At 38.4% G+C, this 18,013-nt stretch overlaps 1 protein-coding gene across 4 annotated transcripts in view; it reads left to right on the top strand.

Moving 5' to 3' along the window:
* The first annotated feature begins 681 nt into the window (after window positions 1-681).
* LOC122068501 overlaps window positions 682-18,013 on the top strand; it is a 69,943-nt gene continuing 52,611 nt past the window's right edge. For 3 of the 4 annotated variants that reach the window (XR_006137129.1, XM_042632380.1, XM_042632378.1), the window contains exons 1-5: window positions 682-911; window positions 2,816-2,959; window positions 3,053-3,944; window positions 7,250-7,365; window positions 12,926-13,134. Coding sequence is in view for 3 of the 4 variants with exons in the window: in XM_042632380.1 (XP_042488314.1) it covers window positions 3,097-3,944; window positions 7,250-7,365; window positions 12,926-13,134 (1,173 nt within the window). In the remaining variant the exon portion in view is untranslated. The remainder of the gene's footprint in view (window positions 912-2,815; window positions 2,960-3,052; window positions 3,945-7,249; window positions 7,366-12,925; window positions 13,135-18,013) is intronic. The other variant, XM_042632379.1, reaches the window with a different exon arrangement.

The following is an 18,013-nucleotide window of genomic DNA, read 5'->3' as shown; positions in this document are numbered from 1 at the left end:
ATGGGGTACCAATAAAAAAATTGTATTTTTTAAAAAAAATCAAGGGCAAAATGTCCAATACGTATTGATCCAATCCAATCTGGACCGGCATCCCCTAAATCGATGCTTGTTAGTACACTTTTTTTTTTGGTTCAAAACCAATTGTTAGTACACACTACAAACCTTTTTTTTTTTTTTTTTTTACTACAAACAGCTAAAGTGTAAAAATGTAACGAAGTTGGATGCATGATACCGTAGATATTCAACGGTAGCTGATCCCGTACTTAGCTTTTGACTTTGACCATCGTTGAGATGACGTATTGTCGTTGTGAACAGAATGCCACGTGTACGGTTTCTAATCCATCATGATCACAATCTTCTGGTGTCTCTACCGTTCATTAGCAGGTAAGTATGTTTGTTCTGGATCGTCTCTGCTGTAATAACGGTGGCACACGATGCTTAACGAGGTAGTTAAATCGCTTTCGACCTGACAATGAGATTAGTGCGTTAATTAATGACTAATTAATAAACTGAAAACTGAATAGTAGGGGTAGCACCGAAATTTTTGGAGATTAAAAGGGTGTTTATGGAAATTAATAGTTGAGCGGAGTCCAGCAAAGCAAAAGACGTAGTTGGACTCATCGAGACTTTTCTGCATAAATAAGGGGAAAAAGGAAAAACGCAAAAAGCAAAAAAGGAAAAGCACATCATGAGTGAGAGAGAGAGAGAGATAGAGAGAGAGGGTGAAGCGTCCAAACAGAAAGAAGAGTAAAGAAAATGGAAAAAGGTGACTGTTTTGGTATTTTTGTCAATTTGGAGTTTGGACTGAAGAATAAGAATAATAACTGAGGCAAAGGGAGAGAGAGGGATTGAGAGCTCAGAAGATTCAGGAAGACAAACTAGCCAATCTCTTGAGATCTTCAAACTGAATTGTATGTGATCTTTTTTCTCTTCTACTTCTCTTGTTTTTTACTTCAATTATTACTGAATACATTGAATTTCGCGGCATTTCGACTTCAGATTTCTTGATTTGTAGCTTTTTAAAAGAGAATTTTGATGAGGTTGATCGTTTATGTTTGAGTTCCGATGCTGCAATGTTAGATTCTTGCTTTAAAAAGTATGTAATCTTGTGAAGTGGAATGGTAGATCTTGCGATTGTTTGTGTGGAAAAGAAAATGTGGATTTAATAGCATTCTTTAGTTTCATAGTTGTTTGAAACATGCAAACTCTTTCTACTGGATACATGTAGTGCGGTAATCTGGTTCACAAAGTTTAATTGCTGAGCTAAAGAGGATAAAAATAACAGGATCACTCGGTTACAACTTGTGGTGTTGCAATGGACGAATTATGAATTTATGGAGAGTCAAATGCGTTTATCCAATTAATGATTTGGTTGGATTGGAGGAGGTCTATATATCTGTCTGGGTATTCATCTTTTGAGTTGGAGAGGTGGAAAAAGTAGGGGTTAAAGAGTGCTGTGTAATAAAAACATCCACCCTGAATTGTGGACAGTAGTGTTCTCATCTAGTCTCATTCCTTATATTGGTCTGCCTTGGATTTTGACACTATAGATTCTCAGTTAACTTTGACGTAGTCTCTGTTCCAGACCAGCTCAAGTTGGGTCACAGGGGTGATGTCCAAAACTATGAGTAGACAAAGAGGTCTAAAATCCTGGTGGGTTATATGCATCTTTCTCACCCTGTTCAATCAAAACACCTATTTGGAACCTAGGTTTCAAAGATTTAAAGGGGGGCGGGGGGAAAGAGGCCTATGTGCTCTGATGAAGCAAGGTAAGGTAGTTTCACCATATCAAAACATGGTTTACGTTCTTTAAGATGGCTTGATCTTTTGCAAACAATGATAATGCTAATTATCTTTTTTTTTTGGAAGGGGGGGTGGTTGGGGTGTGGGTTTAAACTGATCAGATAGGAAAATGCATTGAAATTTGGTTGAGTTTCCAGGTCCGGAAACAGAACATGTCAACGGAAGATTCTCTATCATGCACAAACAATTTGATTAGTAACTTGCTCTCCTCAGATTCTACCTCGAAGCTCTGGATTATTCTGTTATTTCTCTCTTCCAGAACAATCCAGCAACAAGCCACAGGAATCAAGCTTTGGGATAATTCTTAGTCGTCTGTTCAGGCCATAATGTCTCCAATCCACAATCAAGTTTGGGATATCCATAAGGCAAGCCAGTTTTGCTTGAATCCCTTGATAATGTAATCCCTGATTCCCTGTGGTAGCACTTGCTAGCCGGAGCTTGTTGACACACTCATTGTCATTTCTGAACACATTGAATGTAGGGTGTATTCTGGCTCTATCAATCCGTCTTGTAATTATTAATCACCAGTCTTTAAGAGGTCAAGCAGATCGACAACATTTTGCAGTTCCAAATCATTTAAGTTCATAGAGAGCTTTGGGTTTTGTCCTAACTTACACCTGTGGCTTACAACAGAAAAAAGCACTTTGAAAACTGTGGTCTCCACTCTTCACAATATTGGTCTTGCCAGATTCTCACCTGATACCCCAGCACCTACATTGACTTTGATGACTTGTTTGAAAGCCCGCATATTGTTCATTACACATCTCCATGTCTTGAATTAACTGGCAGATATAGCCATTTGTTTTTTCTGAGTACTATAGAAATGTTTTGTACTTGTACATCAATTGTCCATGGCTGGCTGATGTAAGGGCTCCTCTCATTCTTTCCTGAATGAATGGTTTGTTTTGTTTTGTTATACCAGAACTACTTTATGGTGCATTAACTTTATTTTCACTGATCAATGGTACAACTTTTCATATGCCTTAGTGACCCCTTAGTTTTTCTGTTGCAGATTTAGTACCTACATCACATCATTTGGTACATTTCCTCTTGCTATATAATTTCGTCCTCAATTGCAAGTTGTGCTTCTGCAGATGGTCACTGTGGAAGGGACCATGATTAGTAGAGCATCAAAGAGCTTCTAGGAAGGAAGATGGTTTGAAGCTACTCAACTGTATATAGATGTTTGATACATGATTACCAAGTCACAATGGCTTCTAACATCTGTGTGTGTTTTATATGAATGCAGCAGAAATAATTAACTTTCTGGTACTTTGATGTTCCTCAACGGTGATGCATCGGGTGCTGAACTATGGGAGCCTCTGTCAGTGCATTCTGTTGGCATCCTTTTTCATCTCCATTCTTTTCCTAAGTTCCAGGCATTGTATGAGCAAGAATATTGAATCAGAAACACAGTTACAAAATGATTATGGGTCTTTTCCAAGGAATGAAAATGAAAGTAGCAGCTCTGGTTTCCTTATACCAGTGGATTCTCTGCTCTCATGGAATAATTCGGTGTCCTGTAAGGACCTGAAAGGCATTGGCTCCTTGGACACTAAGTGCCTGTTAAATTCAGACTTGTATTTAGATGGTGATCTTTATGTAACTGGGACAGGAAACTTGGAGATACTCCCTCATGTTTCAATTGTATGTCCTACTGAAGGCTGTACAATCAGTTTCAATGTATCTGGCAACATTAAAATTGGTGAGCATGTAGCTTTTATTGCTGGTTCTGTAATTGTCTCTGCCACCAATCTGAGTCTGGATCACCATTCTTCCATAAACACAACATCTTTGGGTGGACCACCACCTTCTCAGACTAGTGGTACACCAATAGGCCTTGATGGAGCTGGTGGAGGGCATGGGGGCCGAGGTGCTTCCTGTCTGAAAGATGATAAGAAAAACATTTGGGGTGGCGATGTTTATGGTTGGTCTACTTTGTCTGATCCATGGTATTATGGGAGTAAGGGTGGAAGTAAATCTGCTGAAATACAATATGGTGGGAATGGTGGAGGAAGAGTCAAGCTTCAAGTGAAGGATGTACTAGATCTAAATGGATCTGTGACTGCAGAAGGAGGTGAAGGAGGACTAAAAGGGGGAGGTGGATCAGGTGGAAGTATTATGATCCAGGCTCTAAAGCTGTAAGTATACCACCATCTGCATAAAGAAGTGCTGTTTACTGTAGTTTCTTTGTTATTATATTATCTATTTCCACATTTGGTTATTTGCTACTTATCTAACTATGCAAATGCATCAACCTGTTTGTATAACTGTAGGCTTCCTCTTAACGTACACAGACCTGTCTAATGGAAACAGGATATCAGGATTCTCTACATTTATTTACTGGAATTCAATGATATTTTTCTTCATCTTCTTTAATAGGCAACAGATTTTTGTTATTATGAATATGTAAGAGAGCTATTTAACATACGGAAAAGAGAAAAATAAACACAAAAATAACAGCAAAGCATTAGAAATCACCCACCCTACTATCCCCTACCTACCTTTCAAGCCAAAACAGCAGGCCTCATATGCTCAAAACAATGTCTTAGCAAAAATAAAAACCTTAGACAATGTTCTTCTATGGCACCTTTCTTCCATGACTGGGCTCTTCCATCAGTGCAAAAGCGAAGAGAGGGGAAAAGTCAAGGAGAAAGGCTGAAAAACAAGAAGGAAGGGGCTGTCAATGGTAGGTACTAATTCCAACCCTTATCTACATACAAACCCTCCTGCAGGTTGCGGGACATCTTGCTCTGTTACTCCAAAGCCTTGGGGGGGGGGGGTGCCTACAACAAAAATTAGATGTCTAAGTTATATCACTTGGAGGTTATTAATATTATGGTCATGGTTCTCTTTTATGTCATTAGTGTTATTTCTGTCCTTACTTTGTAAATGTTAGACATTATATAATGACATACAAGGCTCATGGTTTACACATCCAGTGAAACAATGAGCCCTATTGTCTTCTATTCTCTCTTCTTTTCTTTTTTCTTCTTGCTTTTCTCTTATCTTGCGCAGGTACTGTTTCTAATCTCTGATTTTGCTGCATTGTATCAGAGCATTAGTTTACTTCTATTCTTGTTTTGAGAGGTCCTCTGGGGAATTTTTTTTTCTCATGTGGTTATCAGCATTCAGCAACTTATGCCGCCCTATTTGCCATGAAAATAGTTTGTAGGAAATGAAAAAAAACTATTTATTACCTTTTATTGCCTTCTCATTTCTTACTATTTATGCTTCTATCATATCTATATAACCAACCCCATTTAGTTGGGATAAGGTTATGGTTGTTGTTATTTGTTGTTGAACAAAAACTAGGGTTTCTTGGTAATACGTTGCCGGATGATGACGTGAAGGTCCATTGGTGCCTGCGATCGATCGTATTGGTGCTGGTTTTCCTGCTGTACCCTGCAGTTAATATATTGCCTGTGACATGTCCTAGCTTCCCCCTAATCCGCGGGGAAAGCTTTATAGAATGAACCCCCCACTCCATAGGGAAAGCTTTACAGAATGAGCCCAGTCCAAGTAGTTGGTGTTGTTCAACTTCACAATGGAAATCTAGGTTTTGGGATTCTCAAAGGCCGTTTGAGTTGGATGATCACTACTCGAAGCACTAGCCATAGCTTCTGCAAGTCACTTACATTAGACATATTGTAGAAACACACTCACAAAGTGGGGAGTACACACTTTACCCAATACTCATAAAAAAGTTCAGCAAGGAGAGGAAACACGCAACTCAAAGAAATCCAACTCAAATGCACTCTTCAAGGTGTAACATTATCTCATAACGACTCAAGACACCCAAAAAATATAGCTCATCAACCCAAGGAAGCCAAAATCCTTCATAGACAACATTTCAAGAGCAAAAGAAAGACAAACAGGGATGGCAGTAGCTGTCCAAAAAAAAAAAGAGTTTTTGATGACCCTTCAAGAACTGAGACCATATGGGGATGATGGAGGGCCCTGGGAGATCCAAAAGGATCCTACCCAGCCTCAACAGTAGCCGGATGAGAGAGAGGGAGCTTCTCCAAAAAAAAAATCTGCCGGTAATCAGGGAGAAGCTGCTCTTTGTCGATTTGGTAGCTCATCTCATGATTTCTTCGAACTTTTCATATAATAGTCTCTTCCTTGGAACCCCTTTGTAACCTAAGTTTCCTAGTAGAGGAAATTGAAGCAGAACACTTGAAGCATGACTTTCAAACCAAAACCATGGGCTTTGACACCAAGTTGAAATCTAAAGGTTGCAAGAGAACAAAGAAGCAAGAGAGAAGATGGGGGTAGTAGGTTGAAGAAGAGGAAGAAGAGAAGAAGAAGAAGTAAGAGAGAAGTCATGGTAGAATGATGTGGGAGAGTAGTCCCCTATGTTCATTCACTTGGCCAATAACAAAAGAGAAATTACATACCTACCCCCATGGTAATATAAGGAGCTAAGGGAGGTAGAAAGGTAAAAAAGTAGAAGAATGATACAACATGATATAATTTTTTTTTTTTGGTAATACAACATATTATAACTCAGTGCCCAAAATACCCTTGTTAATGAACTCTAACAAGCTTATGGTAGAATTTCTATGTCAGGAAGTTTAATTTGATTTTTGAATTATACTATATTGGAGATTATATTTTTTTGTTTGGAAGGGGTAAAGCACTTGTGAGAGTTATTAAAATTGTAATTTGAGTTATATTTTGAGGTACTCTTTTCATTTTCTTTTTTGCAATTATTGGTTGAGCGAGGAGCGAAAATTTGATTTGAGCAGGATGTGACCTACATTATAAGTCAGTTTTGGAAGAAAAAAATTCTGATTTGGGTTTCCTGTGGGATATCTCTTCCTCCTAGCTGCTGGTGGCAAAGTTACTAATTGCCGCTGGGCTATCCATTTGCTTTCTGCTTCTATGATTTCTGCTGTACCATTTTCATTGCAGCTAGTCTGTCTATTTGCCAATGTTTCATACTTCTAGGCCAAGTCATACTTACAGCAAGAAGGCCCAAAAATATCGAACATTCTCAGTAAATTGCTGCCCTCTTTATAACAGAGATAGCACCTGTTTTCCAACAGCCCCTCTATGCTGTCTCTTAGTCATGCATGCAGTTACAGAAATTTGAAAAGCTTCTGCTAATCAATTTGGTGGTGTGCCTGTAAGAGTGAACAAGTGGACTTTTTTACTTGTAGATATCAAATAAGTTTAATGCAGATTTGCATAGTCTTTCCTGTTGTGTATGTTCAATCTATTTTCTAATTCTGTTATGTTCCATCTATTTAATAATGTATTTATGCTGTTCTAATCTCCCTACTTTGAATGATAACCTTTAATAAACAGAACTTGTTCTGTTATGATAAAACTTTATACAACATTTGTTTGAATATATTAACCCTTAGAACTGTGTTATGAACTTATTTTGAGTTCTGTTTATTGATCTTATCTAATATTGGAATCATATTCAATTGGTTAGGAAAGGGAATGGTACAATTAGCGCATCAGGAGGGAGAGGATGGGGTGGAGGTGGAGGCGGAAGAATATCTCTGGACTGTTACAGCATACAAGAGGATATAAAAATTTCTGTGCATGGTTTGTTCTTATACCGTATTAGTATTTTAAATTCTTAGAAAAAGCCACAATATCTTAGTGAAGAAATTCCCCCCTTCATGATAGGCCCTGAGGCCCAAAATGAAATTACAAAATAAACTGGAAATGAGAAGATAGATATATGTATGAAAATGTAGGAAAACGAGATTTACTTCACTAGTTTAGTTAGAATCCTAGTCTTGATATGATATGTTGCTTTATTTAAGTCAATTCCGTGTTGGAGTCTTAAGTTTGTTTTTTAGGAATCCTAATAAGAGTCCAATTATGTCTTTTGTTAGTTAGTGAATAACATAGTTGTCATGATGCCAAGGCAAACCAAGGTGGTGGAGGGCTGTTTAAACGCTTAGGCAAGAAGGCGCCCGCTTGAAGGCAAACAAGGCGACCAAGTGTTTTTTTTTTTTATTTTCCCTATTTTCTAACATTATTTAGTATGCTATATACCTTGTATCATATAAAATCAACATTAAGCCACATCAAATCATTAAAAATTAACATTTAGCCACATCAAATCATAAAAAATCAACATTAAGTCACATTAAGTTATAAAAAATAACAAAAAGTGCTCTTTTCAATAATAAGTTTGATTGGTCAAATGATTTTATTTTTACATGAGACTTTTTGTATTAGGTATAACATAAAATCAGCTTTCCAACAAGTCTAAAATTACTTAAATCTGAGTTGTAATGACAAAGTTATGCTTCGGTCAAACTTATTTTAAAGTGCGTGAATGCTGTTAAATCGATTAAATGAAAATAATTTTATGAATATCAAAATAAAAGATTATTTTACCGGATTTTTGGTTTTTAACAATGTTTTTTTAATATGATAGGATTTATAAAATTTTCATAATTGAGAAAAACCTCAGCATTTAAAAGTTGAAAATCGCCCCTATGGCCAAAATCCTGTTTTTGTTCTTGGACTGGGGGTTGACTTTTTATCTTTTTGGAATTTGATTTTAAACTATTTTTATTGAATTCAAATAGGGAGTATTTGCTTATTTATGAATAATATCTTAAGTAAATGATATTTGACAAAACTAAGTGTCAAAACACAAGGCGACATGTATTTCAACAAGGCGCCTGTCGCTTAGGCCCCAGGTAAATCGCTTGGACGCCAAGTTGTCGCCTAGGCGACGCCTTGACAACTATGGTGAATAAAGTTTTTTTTTTTTTTAAATGAATAAATAAATTCCTTATCAAGGAGAGAAGAATATATAAGGGGAAAAAAAGGGGGGAGGGCACAAGCAACTAGCCACAGGGCTAGGGCCCATCAACAAGGGAGGGGGACATCAAATAGGGGGGATAATAGAGGAGGGGAGACCCCAGGACACAACAGTGAGCCTGTTCCTGGGGTGCCGGGGACCAGACGATGGTTGAGACATCGAAGTTTGGAGCTTACATTAAAGTAGATGGCATTCTAAATCTTGTCAGCGATGTGAAAATTGGAAGTCCATCTACGAAGATTACGCTCTATCCAAATATGACTAATAGTAGCACAAAAGGCGAGCTTCCCTACAATATCACAGATGGAGGACCCACGGAAAGTCATGTCAACCCAGATCCATTCTCTGGCTAAGGGAAGGATAGTCCTATGGGAGGGCAAGCAGTTAGAAAGGACTCTCTTCCAGACAGTGGAGGAGAAAGGAAAAGAGAAGAAGAGATAATCAACATTTTCAATCCTATTCCAGCATAAGCAACAGGAATTGGAGACTTGGATGTGCCGGTGGATAAGGAAGGATTGTGTAGGAAGGCAGTTGGACAGAGCTCACCAGGCAGTAAAGCTGTGGCAGGGAATGTGACCTTTGACCCAAATGATATTTCTCCAAGGAATGAGAGGGCTTTTAGAGCAAATGAGATCCCGGGCAGAGGTCGATGAAAATTGTCCTAAGTTGGACAGGATCCACCTAACTGTATCAACCTTACCTTTGTGCCCCGGGGGGATGGGGGAGAGAGAGGCCCAAAGATCCGCAAGGGGCAGAGGGGAATGGGGGGGGGGCAAGTGTCAAGAGAGATGATGTTGGAAACTTTGGTAGTTCTACTTAGGCTAGAGGAGTAGATGATCCTGGGGGTTAATGAAGGGAGGAGGATGCCGAAGGGTGCCAAGGGTCTAACCAGAGAGAGGTCTCGGCTCCATTGCCAATGGAGTAAGAGATGGCTCCAAGGTCAATGGGTCTGGATGAGATAATTTTTCGCCAAATCCAAAAGTCATCAGACGAGGTGGAAACAGTCCAGAGGGAGTTTTCCTTAAGGAGAAAGGAGTAAACCTTAGAAACCTAGGTACTATTGGATTTGGAGGCAATCTTCTAGATGAGCTTAAGGATACCTGCGCAATTGGCCTCATTGATTCTTCTTAATCCAAGCCCTCTCTCAGATTTAGGAAGGCAGACTTTGTCCCAGCTCCTAGGGTGAAGGAATTTTGAGGAGTCTGAACCCCTTCTAGAGGAAGGAACAAAGAAGACTCTCAATGGATTTGACAGTAGAAGCGGGAAGCATGAAAATAAAGGTCTAGTAGAGGTACATGGATTGAAGAACGGATCTGATAAGGACAAGGTGCCCCGCATAAGCGAGGATAGAAATATTTGACGGGGAAGGTGCCTAAGGAGAAGCCTGTGATTTGGAGGAGATGGGATTTAATGGGATCCGAAACTCCAGAAAGGAAAAGATTGGATTTAAGGAGGTTGATGCAAAGGCCAGAGAGGGTCTCAAAGAGGTTGAGAAATGACATAATGGAAGAGATGGAAGAGGGGTCGGCATTGGAGAAGATAATGAGCTCATCAACAAAGGCAAGGTTGGTAAGGAAGGGCTTACATTTAGGAATTGGGAGCTGAGATGGAGATCCGTGGAATATTGGATGGACCGAGATAGCACTTCGAGGGCAAGGGGGAAGAGGAAAGGGGCACCCTTGCCTAATACCCACAAAAGGAGGGGAAGTAGCTAGCCGGGCTGCCATTAATCAGGATGGAGAAGGAGGGGGAGGAAATACAGGAGAGGATCCAATGGACGAAGACGGGTGGGAAGGACATCTGGAGCAAAACATGGGAAATGAAATCCCAACGGATGGAGTCAAAAGCTTTTTGGATGGCAATCTTGAGAAGGGCAGCTGGGGAGTTGGATTTGCGGTCGAAACTCGAAACCTCTCACGATTTCATGACAGAGGATGATGTTATAGCAATACTTCTGCTAGCAATAATGGTTGATTAGTTTGGACCGACGAGGGAGTCAATAACCCGTTGGATTCTATTGGCCAAGATTTTGGCGATGAATTTGTACAAGAGGTTGCACTGAGAGATGGGTTTGAAGCAAGAGAAGGATTCAACACCTTCTTTCTCGGGGATAAGGCAAAGAAAGGTGTGATTTAGTTAGTGAATAAAGTTAATGTCCTATGCTAAGAAGGTTTTCTTATTTAAGTCCTATTATGTCTCGGAGTCTTTAACTTCTTCTATAAAAGAGGCATTGCTATCACACAAGATAGAATTATTATTGAATTGAAATTTTCTCTTGCTGTTTGCAAAGATTTGCCTGAGATTGGTTGTTTTCATCAGCTATGAGAGCTTAGGGTGAGAGACCCAGGCTGAGCTAGCCATTCCCCTATCTCCATTCTTCCCTTTATTCTTCTTTCTTCTTATTCTATCATGACTCTTCATCCATTACCAAGTAAATACTGTTCTTAATTTATCCAACTAGAACTCTAGTTTCTAGAAGATTGGATAAAAAGGTGTTTTTTTTTGGATTAAGCAATTCGGCCATCCGATCAAATCCAAATTTTGACCAGACCTTCAATTTAATCAAAATATGATCTGATTCAAATCTGAGACAATTCTGACAGTCAGATATGAGAATTATTTTTTTCCAATTCTACCCCTTCCTCCATTAGAGCTGCTGTTTAGGTCATTCCACATCTGAAATCGAATCTGTTTTCATTACCTATTTAGGCTACTGTTATTGGATTAATTTACATCTGAAATCAGTGATCTTTCCTTTCTGAACCCTAATTTCTGTGATTAAATTACTGTTTTCCCCCTTTCCTAGAGTAGTTAGAATTCCTCCATAATCTGGAATTTTATTCTCTGTTTTCGATCCTGGTTGGTACTGTTTTATTTCTTTAAATCAGTACTACATCAGACTTCTGTGCTTTGAATTTATTGATGTTCTTCATAAAGACTGCCTTAGAAGGGAGCATTTCCATAGGTCACGTGGTGGTGGTGGAGTAATTGGTAATCATAATCCATTTTATCCCAAAAGCTTTCAAGCTATAACCCCAAGCAACACTTTTAAGTCTCATGTTTCCTGAAGAGGTGGCTTCTATTTCCTTCTTTCTGTTGATTATAATGCCTCTTGACTACGAATTATCAACTATAAAGGTTTTGACACAATCATCCCAATAAAATCTTGTACTCTAGGTGGGAACCCACGATCCAAATCATATGAAGGGTTATGGATTGTTAACCGTCTCTAGTTGGTAAGGCTGAATTTGTTTGAAGCAGCTACCATATGGTTTTCTTTGTAGTGCGTGCTTTTTTTTTCTGTTAGGGGCAGTCCCTTCCTAGTCGTGGACTCAAACCAGTTTCCCAAGTTGTTTGGGTGTTGGCACCAGGGGGAAGTCCTCACTCCTAAGAATGCAGTTGGGAATTACCCTATAGAGCATTTGAAAGCACATGCATATTTTCCCAATAATCTAATAGCTCACCTTGGAGTTGATCCACTTAGCAGGCTCTTATTAATTTACTCGTATCCTGATGAGTCTTCAAAAGCAGTTTATATTGATTTCCATCTACCCTAGAGTATTTTTATCTGCATATTGGAGATGTAAGACATTGAGTGACTTGAGTTTAAAAGGGCGTACCTGGTGCACGAGGCTCCCGCATGTGACTTGAGTTTCCTCTACCTTTTTGTCTTTTACTAAAAGTACTTTAACAGTTAAGTTGCACTATTGCAACATGTTGGTCACAGGTTCGAAACTTGGAAACAGCCTCTCTTGCAAAGCAAGGGGTAAGGCTGCATACATTTGCCCTTCCCAGACCCTGCAGTTAGTGGGAGCCTCGTGCACTGGGTTGTTCTTTAACAAAAGTGTGGGGCAGAGCTTTTTCTTCTTTAACACCAATGATGCAGGACAATTGACCTACTGACTAGGCTCTAAATCTTGGTTTCGAGGCCAGTTTCAGACCTGAACCGAAATATCACAGCTTTTGACTGAAACCTGCTATTTTTCTGGGACAGACTCGAAACCTAGGTTTCGATGCCCAGAAAATGGATTTTGACCTCATTTTTTTAATTTAAAGCATTTTACATCTATTCCACGAGAGCGGATTTTCACAAGGTTGAGTTCCCCAATTCGCATCCATAATTCCCATAAAACCTAATCTTCCTTTTAAGATCCTACATCAGTCTGTGAAAAACACATCTGGGTTATATATGTTAAATTCCTGACCTAATTCTTTGTTATATCTTCTCATTTGTACATTTAATCTAAGGGTTCTGATCTGTATATTTAATCTAAGTTGGTGTGCTTTAGTGTTTCATTTATCTATCTAATGTTGTTTCAGGTGGGGAGAGTGTTGGATGTCCTGAAAATTCTGGTGCAGCTGGTACTTTTTTTGATGCAACATTGTTGAGTCTTAGGGTTAGCAATAGTAACGTCACAACACAGACTGAAACACCTTTGCTGGACTTCCCCACCAGCCCTCTTTGGTCAAATGTTTTTGTGGAAAACAATGCAAAAGTGTTGGTTCCTTTGCTATGGACTAGAGTTCAGGTACTTTTAATATATTCTCCTTTACTTGATTCTTATTCTACCAGGAGCTGATTGAACATGCTCGTTTCTCTTGAAATCCCTGCGAATGCTATGCCAAGACGGTTTATGGCTTCTCTGTAGTTTGAAGCCTCCCCCCTCCCCCTTTTATATGCCTAATGAATGTTGTGCCAGGATCAAATGCTTTGTTATCCTTAACAAAATGCATCATATAAAACATTTTTTACTTCCAATTAGTAAATGGAAATGTTCACTCAATTTTGATGGTTGGATTTTTTACTTTATTGGCAGAAACTCACTTTAATCTCTGAATTGATGGAGGATTATTTGTTTTTTAATATGTAAAGGGAATTAGTTTATTTTAAACATGATTAAAATGCTTTTCTGTATTGGTGATACTGTAAAGATCGATTTAAATTAGAGTTAATGGAATAATGGGTCTTCTAAATTGTGTTAAGTTTGTAAATTCTCCATGTCTTAGAATCTCTTGAATCGTTCCAAGTATTTCCTCAATGCTTCTTTTATAAACCAGGAAGTACAAAATTATGGAATTTTCTGTTTTACTATATATTTTTGTTATAATATTACTTCCAAAATGTTGTCATTTTTTGCATTTTACTGTTACATTTTTGCATAACCTTATAAGGAAGTTTGGTGCATCATGTCATGGACCATGTGACAGTAACAGAATCAGTACCTGTTCCTAAGAAAGTAAGAAGAGCAGGGAGGAGAAGAGAGATGTCAAAGAGAAGAAACAGAAAATGAGAAAGGAAAAGAGAACACAGTCCACAGTTTGACTTGTGAGCCACATACTCAAACTGTGGGGTCGGGGGGATTTATGTATATTAGTTATAAAAGCAAATTACAAGATTTGGTCCACAACTAGGACCGACTTAAGTGAAGAAGAAAATAACAAACTAAGATTCTACTTGAATACCCAAAACACCCCTAAGGAACCAACAGACACACAACCCATAAACCGAAAGTAAACTAATATGTCTTAACACTCCTCCTTAAGCTAAAAGCATATATATCACCCATGCCCAGCTTGGAACATCCTAGGAGAAACACATTTCAAAACAAGGATTTAATGAACAAGTCTCCAAGTTGATTCTTAGAGCTGGCAAATGGAGTAGAAATCAACTTCATCCCTGCATCCTAAACAAAATGACAGTCCACTTCAATATGCTGAATCCTCTCATGAAAAAACTGGATTACTAGCAATATAAATAGCTGTCTGGTTGTCATAGAACATATCCATAGGTTTGCTGATCAGAAAACCAATATCCTGAACAAATAATCTAAGCCACGTCAATTCAGTTGTAGTACGAGCCATTGCTCTATACTTGGTTACACTAGAACGAGCTACTGTAGTTACTCCTCCATGTAAGAAGATTAGCTTCAACAAAGGTTCAATAGCTTGTAGTAGATAACACCAGCTCTCCGATCACCATCAGCACCAACCTAATCAACATCGGAATAACCAATAATATTGGTGGTGTCCATTGATAAATAAGACCTTTCCTTGGTGGATCCTTGAGATATCGCAGTATAAGACATGCTGCCTCCCTTCGAACTTGCCCCTAGGTGTCTCCACTGACTAAACACACCAATGGCAAAGGATATATCAGGTCGGGTAATCGTAAGATATTAGATATATAAGTTTTCCGACTAACCTTCGATACTGATGCTTGGAATGATACTTTAAAAGATACAACCATGTCATGCGAGAGTGATCGTCAACAATGGTGACAAAATAAGAAAAATCAGTCCGACTCTTAACCCTACATGATTCCCAAATATCAGAAAGAACTAAAGCAAATAAACACCGACTCCTGGACACTATGAAACGGAAACATAGTATGATGATAAGCTTTCCAAGCTCACAAGCTTCACATTCTGTATGGAGATATACTTGCAAGTTGCAACTAGGGGCTATATGTTGTAGCTTTGAGAGAAATGATGTCCTAGTTGGTAATGTAGAGGAGAAGCACCAGTAAAGGTAATAGAAGCTGTCATAGATGAGGAAACAATGTCGAAGTAGTATGGGCCACCTCTCTCATGCACTCCACTAATCGTCATCTTTGTATTGAGATCCTAAAAAATACAATGGGAAGGGTAAAAGGTGATGGAGCAGTTAAGATGTTTTGTAACTTGACTGACAGATAAAAAGATTGACAGGTAATTTAGGAACATGAAGTACAATAGATAACAAAATAGATGAAGATAGAGGAATGGCATTATGACTAGTAACATTAATAAAGGATCCATCTGTAAGAATAACTTGGGATGGACAATTGGATTGTTGGGGGTAAAAACAGAACATATTTGGCTTACTGGGCACCTGAGTCAATGATCCAGGGAGTGGAGGATGAGGAAGCGAGATTGGCATTAGATGTGGAAGAGGATGTCTCAAGCTGCTGGACCCATTTTAGTAGTTGATTAAACATTTGATCATGAGATGACACCACCAGTACTCTTGTCAGACATAACATTATTAGGAAACTGTTGTTATGCCCCTTGGGGCTTTCCGTGCTTGATCCAACATTTCTCAACCATGTGATTATTGCAAACACAATGAGTACATCGTGTGACGAACTAATTTGATTGCTGGCCGCCATGACCACTGATGTTAGACTAAATTCCAAAGAGATAATCAGTTCCAGTAGGATCCATTAAAAACTCCCAACACAGAAATCAAGTTCAGATGTAACTAAAACTCAGATCTGGAAAAGAGAGATGAATAGAGAGATTTCGATTACTAACAAACTGCTCAAATGGAGCTGATTTTTGGATCGAATGGTCCTCCTAATGTCCTCAACAAACCCTAAAAAATTGAACAAATTCTGCTGGCTGGATCGAGACTTATGCTGGTTGCAAAAAAAAGGTAAACTTCTGGTGATTCTTCAAGAACTTGAGCTGGAAGTGTTGGAAGATCCTCAAATTTGGATTGAGTTTCCCTCCTAGGGTAGTAAACAAAACCCTAAAATCATGCAGCAATTAGAGATCTGGTCTTGGAGATACGCACTCGAAATTTCTTCCTGGGAATACCCTGTGACTGGATTCTGTTGGCTGGTTATGTGCTCTTCTGTTCAGCAATGGTTGGGACTTTGTTCTCACAATAATAATGTATAAATAGAAGTAGAATATGAGTAGAAAGTAAAGAAAAGGAGTTTATAAGGGTTAGATGTTGGTGGGTGGACTTTCTCAGTCCTGGGTCTCTCATCCACAACTATCTCAGTTATTAAAACATCCTTTCTCAGGACCAAACCAGCAAGCAAAGCTCACAAAATATCATCAATCAACTTCTTAATTTTCTGCAATACAAGGCCTCTATTTATAGTTGAGGCTAAGGACTCAATTACATAGAAAGTAGCCAAATAGGAAACAAATAGAAAATAGAAACTAATTGACTTAGAACTCAAAAACTACCTAATGACAACACTTGTTCTCGAAGAAAAGAATAAATGCATAACTAGAGACTTCTAGAATACTCAAAATATAGAAACCTAATATTCTTTATGACTAGGAAACATAAAATAACTACTAATCCTGTATAAGACTTAAATCCCCAATATTTGGGCTTATAGAATTGACCCATTACAAAAGTATAAAGCCCATGGCCCATACCATAGTTTTTAAGGCGGTAAGACGACGAAGGCGTTTGAGGGTCTTTCGAAGCGCCTTAGCGATAAGGCGGGCATAAACCGTCGCCTTATCAACTAAAGCGTTCCTGTGTAATTTTTTTATAAAACCAATATATTTGGCTCAAATCCTAGTTGAATCTTATTACTCATACGTTAAATAAATATTAAAGGTTCATATTCATACCAATGTAAGATATTCATCAAGAAAACAAATCAATAAAGTGAATAAACTAAGTTCATCTTCATCAATCATCAATCATCAATATTCAATCGTCAATCGTCAATCGTCAATCGTCAATCGTCAATCGTCATAATATATTAACATATAATATAAATACATAACTATGAAACAAAATTATAAATATAAAGAAAAGAAGACATAAAAAATACAAGTATTTATTATGCTTACCTCTATGATGCCAAAATGAATGTTTAAGCCCTAAGGTCATCTACTATATTTCTAATCCTCTCAAAGAAGAATGAAGCTCACCGCTACCGGAGCAAAATGGTTTCCTGGATCAGTGGTTCTTCCTTGTTCCTTGATTCCTTCTCAAAGCCCTTTCTTAAAACCCTTGACAAAATCCAAACCCTATTTGTGAATCGGGTTTTTGTTTTGTTTGTTTTGGTTATTTTTGGTGGAGTATAGCTAATCCCATACATCTCAAGTGTTAACAAAACCATACACCTATCAATAAAAAATCTATATTTGGAATCTTCATCAAGTAATTTTAAAATGTGTTTAAAAAAAAAAAAAAAAAAATGCGCCACTTCACATAAGGTTGAGCACTGCCTTACCATCTCTAGACCGCATCAGCGTCTAGGCGCTGCTAAGGCGCCGCCTTACCAGTGCCTTAAAAACTATGGCCTATACAACCCATTTGATACTCAAAATAATACATATTAGTCCATTCTTGGTCTGGTTTGATGGCTGAAGTAGTAATTGCACCAAAATTGGACCAGCATTTAATCCTCTTTTTGACAGCTCAATCTACATCAACTACCCATAACATCTCCATGACCTCCCCCTGAACCATGACCTCGGGTAATAAATTCAGAGCGACAACTGTGGCCACCACAGCGGCACTGTTCGGATGCGTATTTGTATGAGTATGTGTGTATGAGTAATTGTATGAGTTGTATGTATGCCGACACTCCCGACATACGGTCCCACAGTCCAGAAGTCCATGTGTCATTGGTCCCACATGTCTCTTGTATCTTTGGCTATTTAAAGCCCC

This window comes from Macadamia integrifolia, unplaced genomic scaffold (genome assembly GCF_013358625.1).
Source record: "Macadamia integrifolia cultivar HAES 741 unplaced genomic scaffold, SCU_Mint_v3 scaffold402, whole genome shotgun sequence".
Lineage (NCBI taxonomy): Eukaryota > Viridiplantae > Streptophyta > Magnoliopsida > Proteales > Proteaceae > Macadamia > Macadamia integrifolia.
Note: the sequence above shows the minus strand (reverse complement) of the source record. Positions and strands in the feature narration are given on the sequence as shown.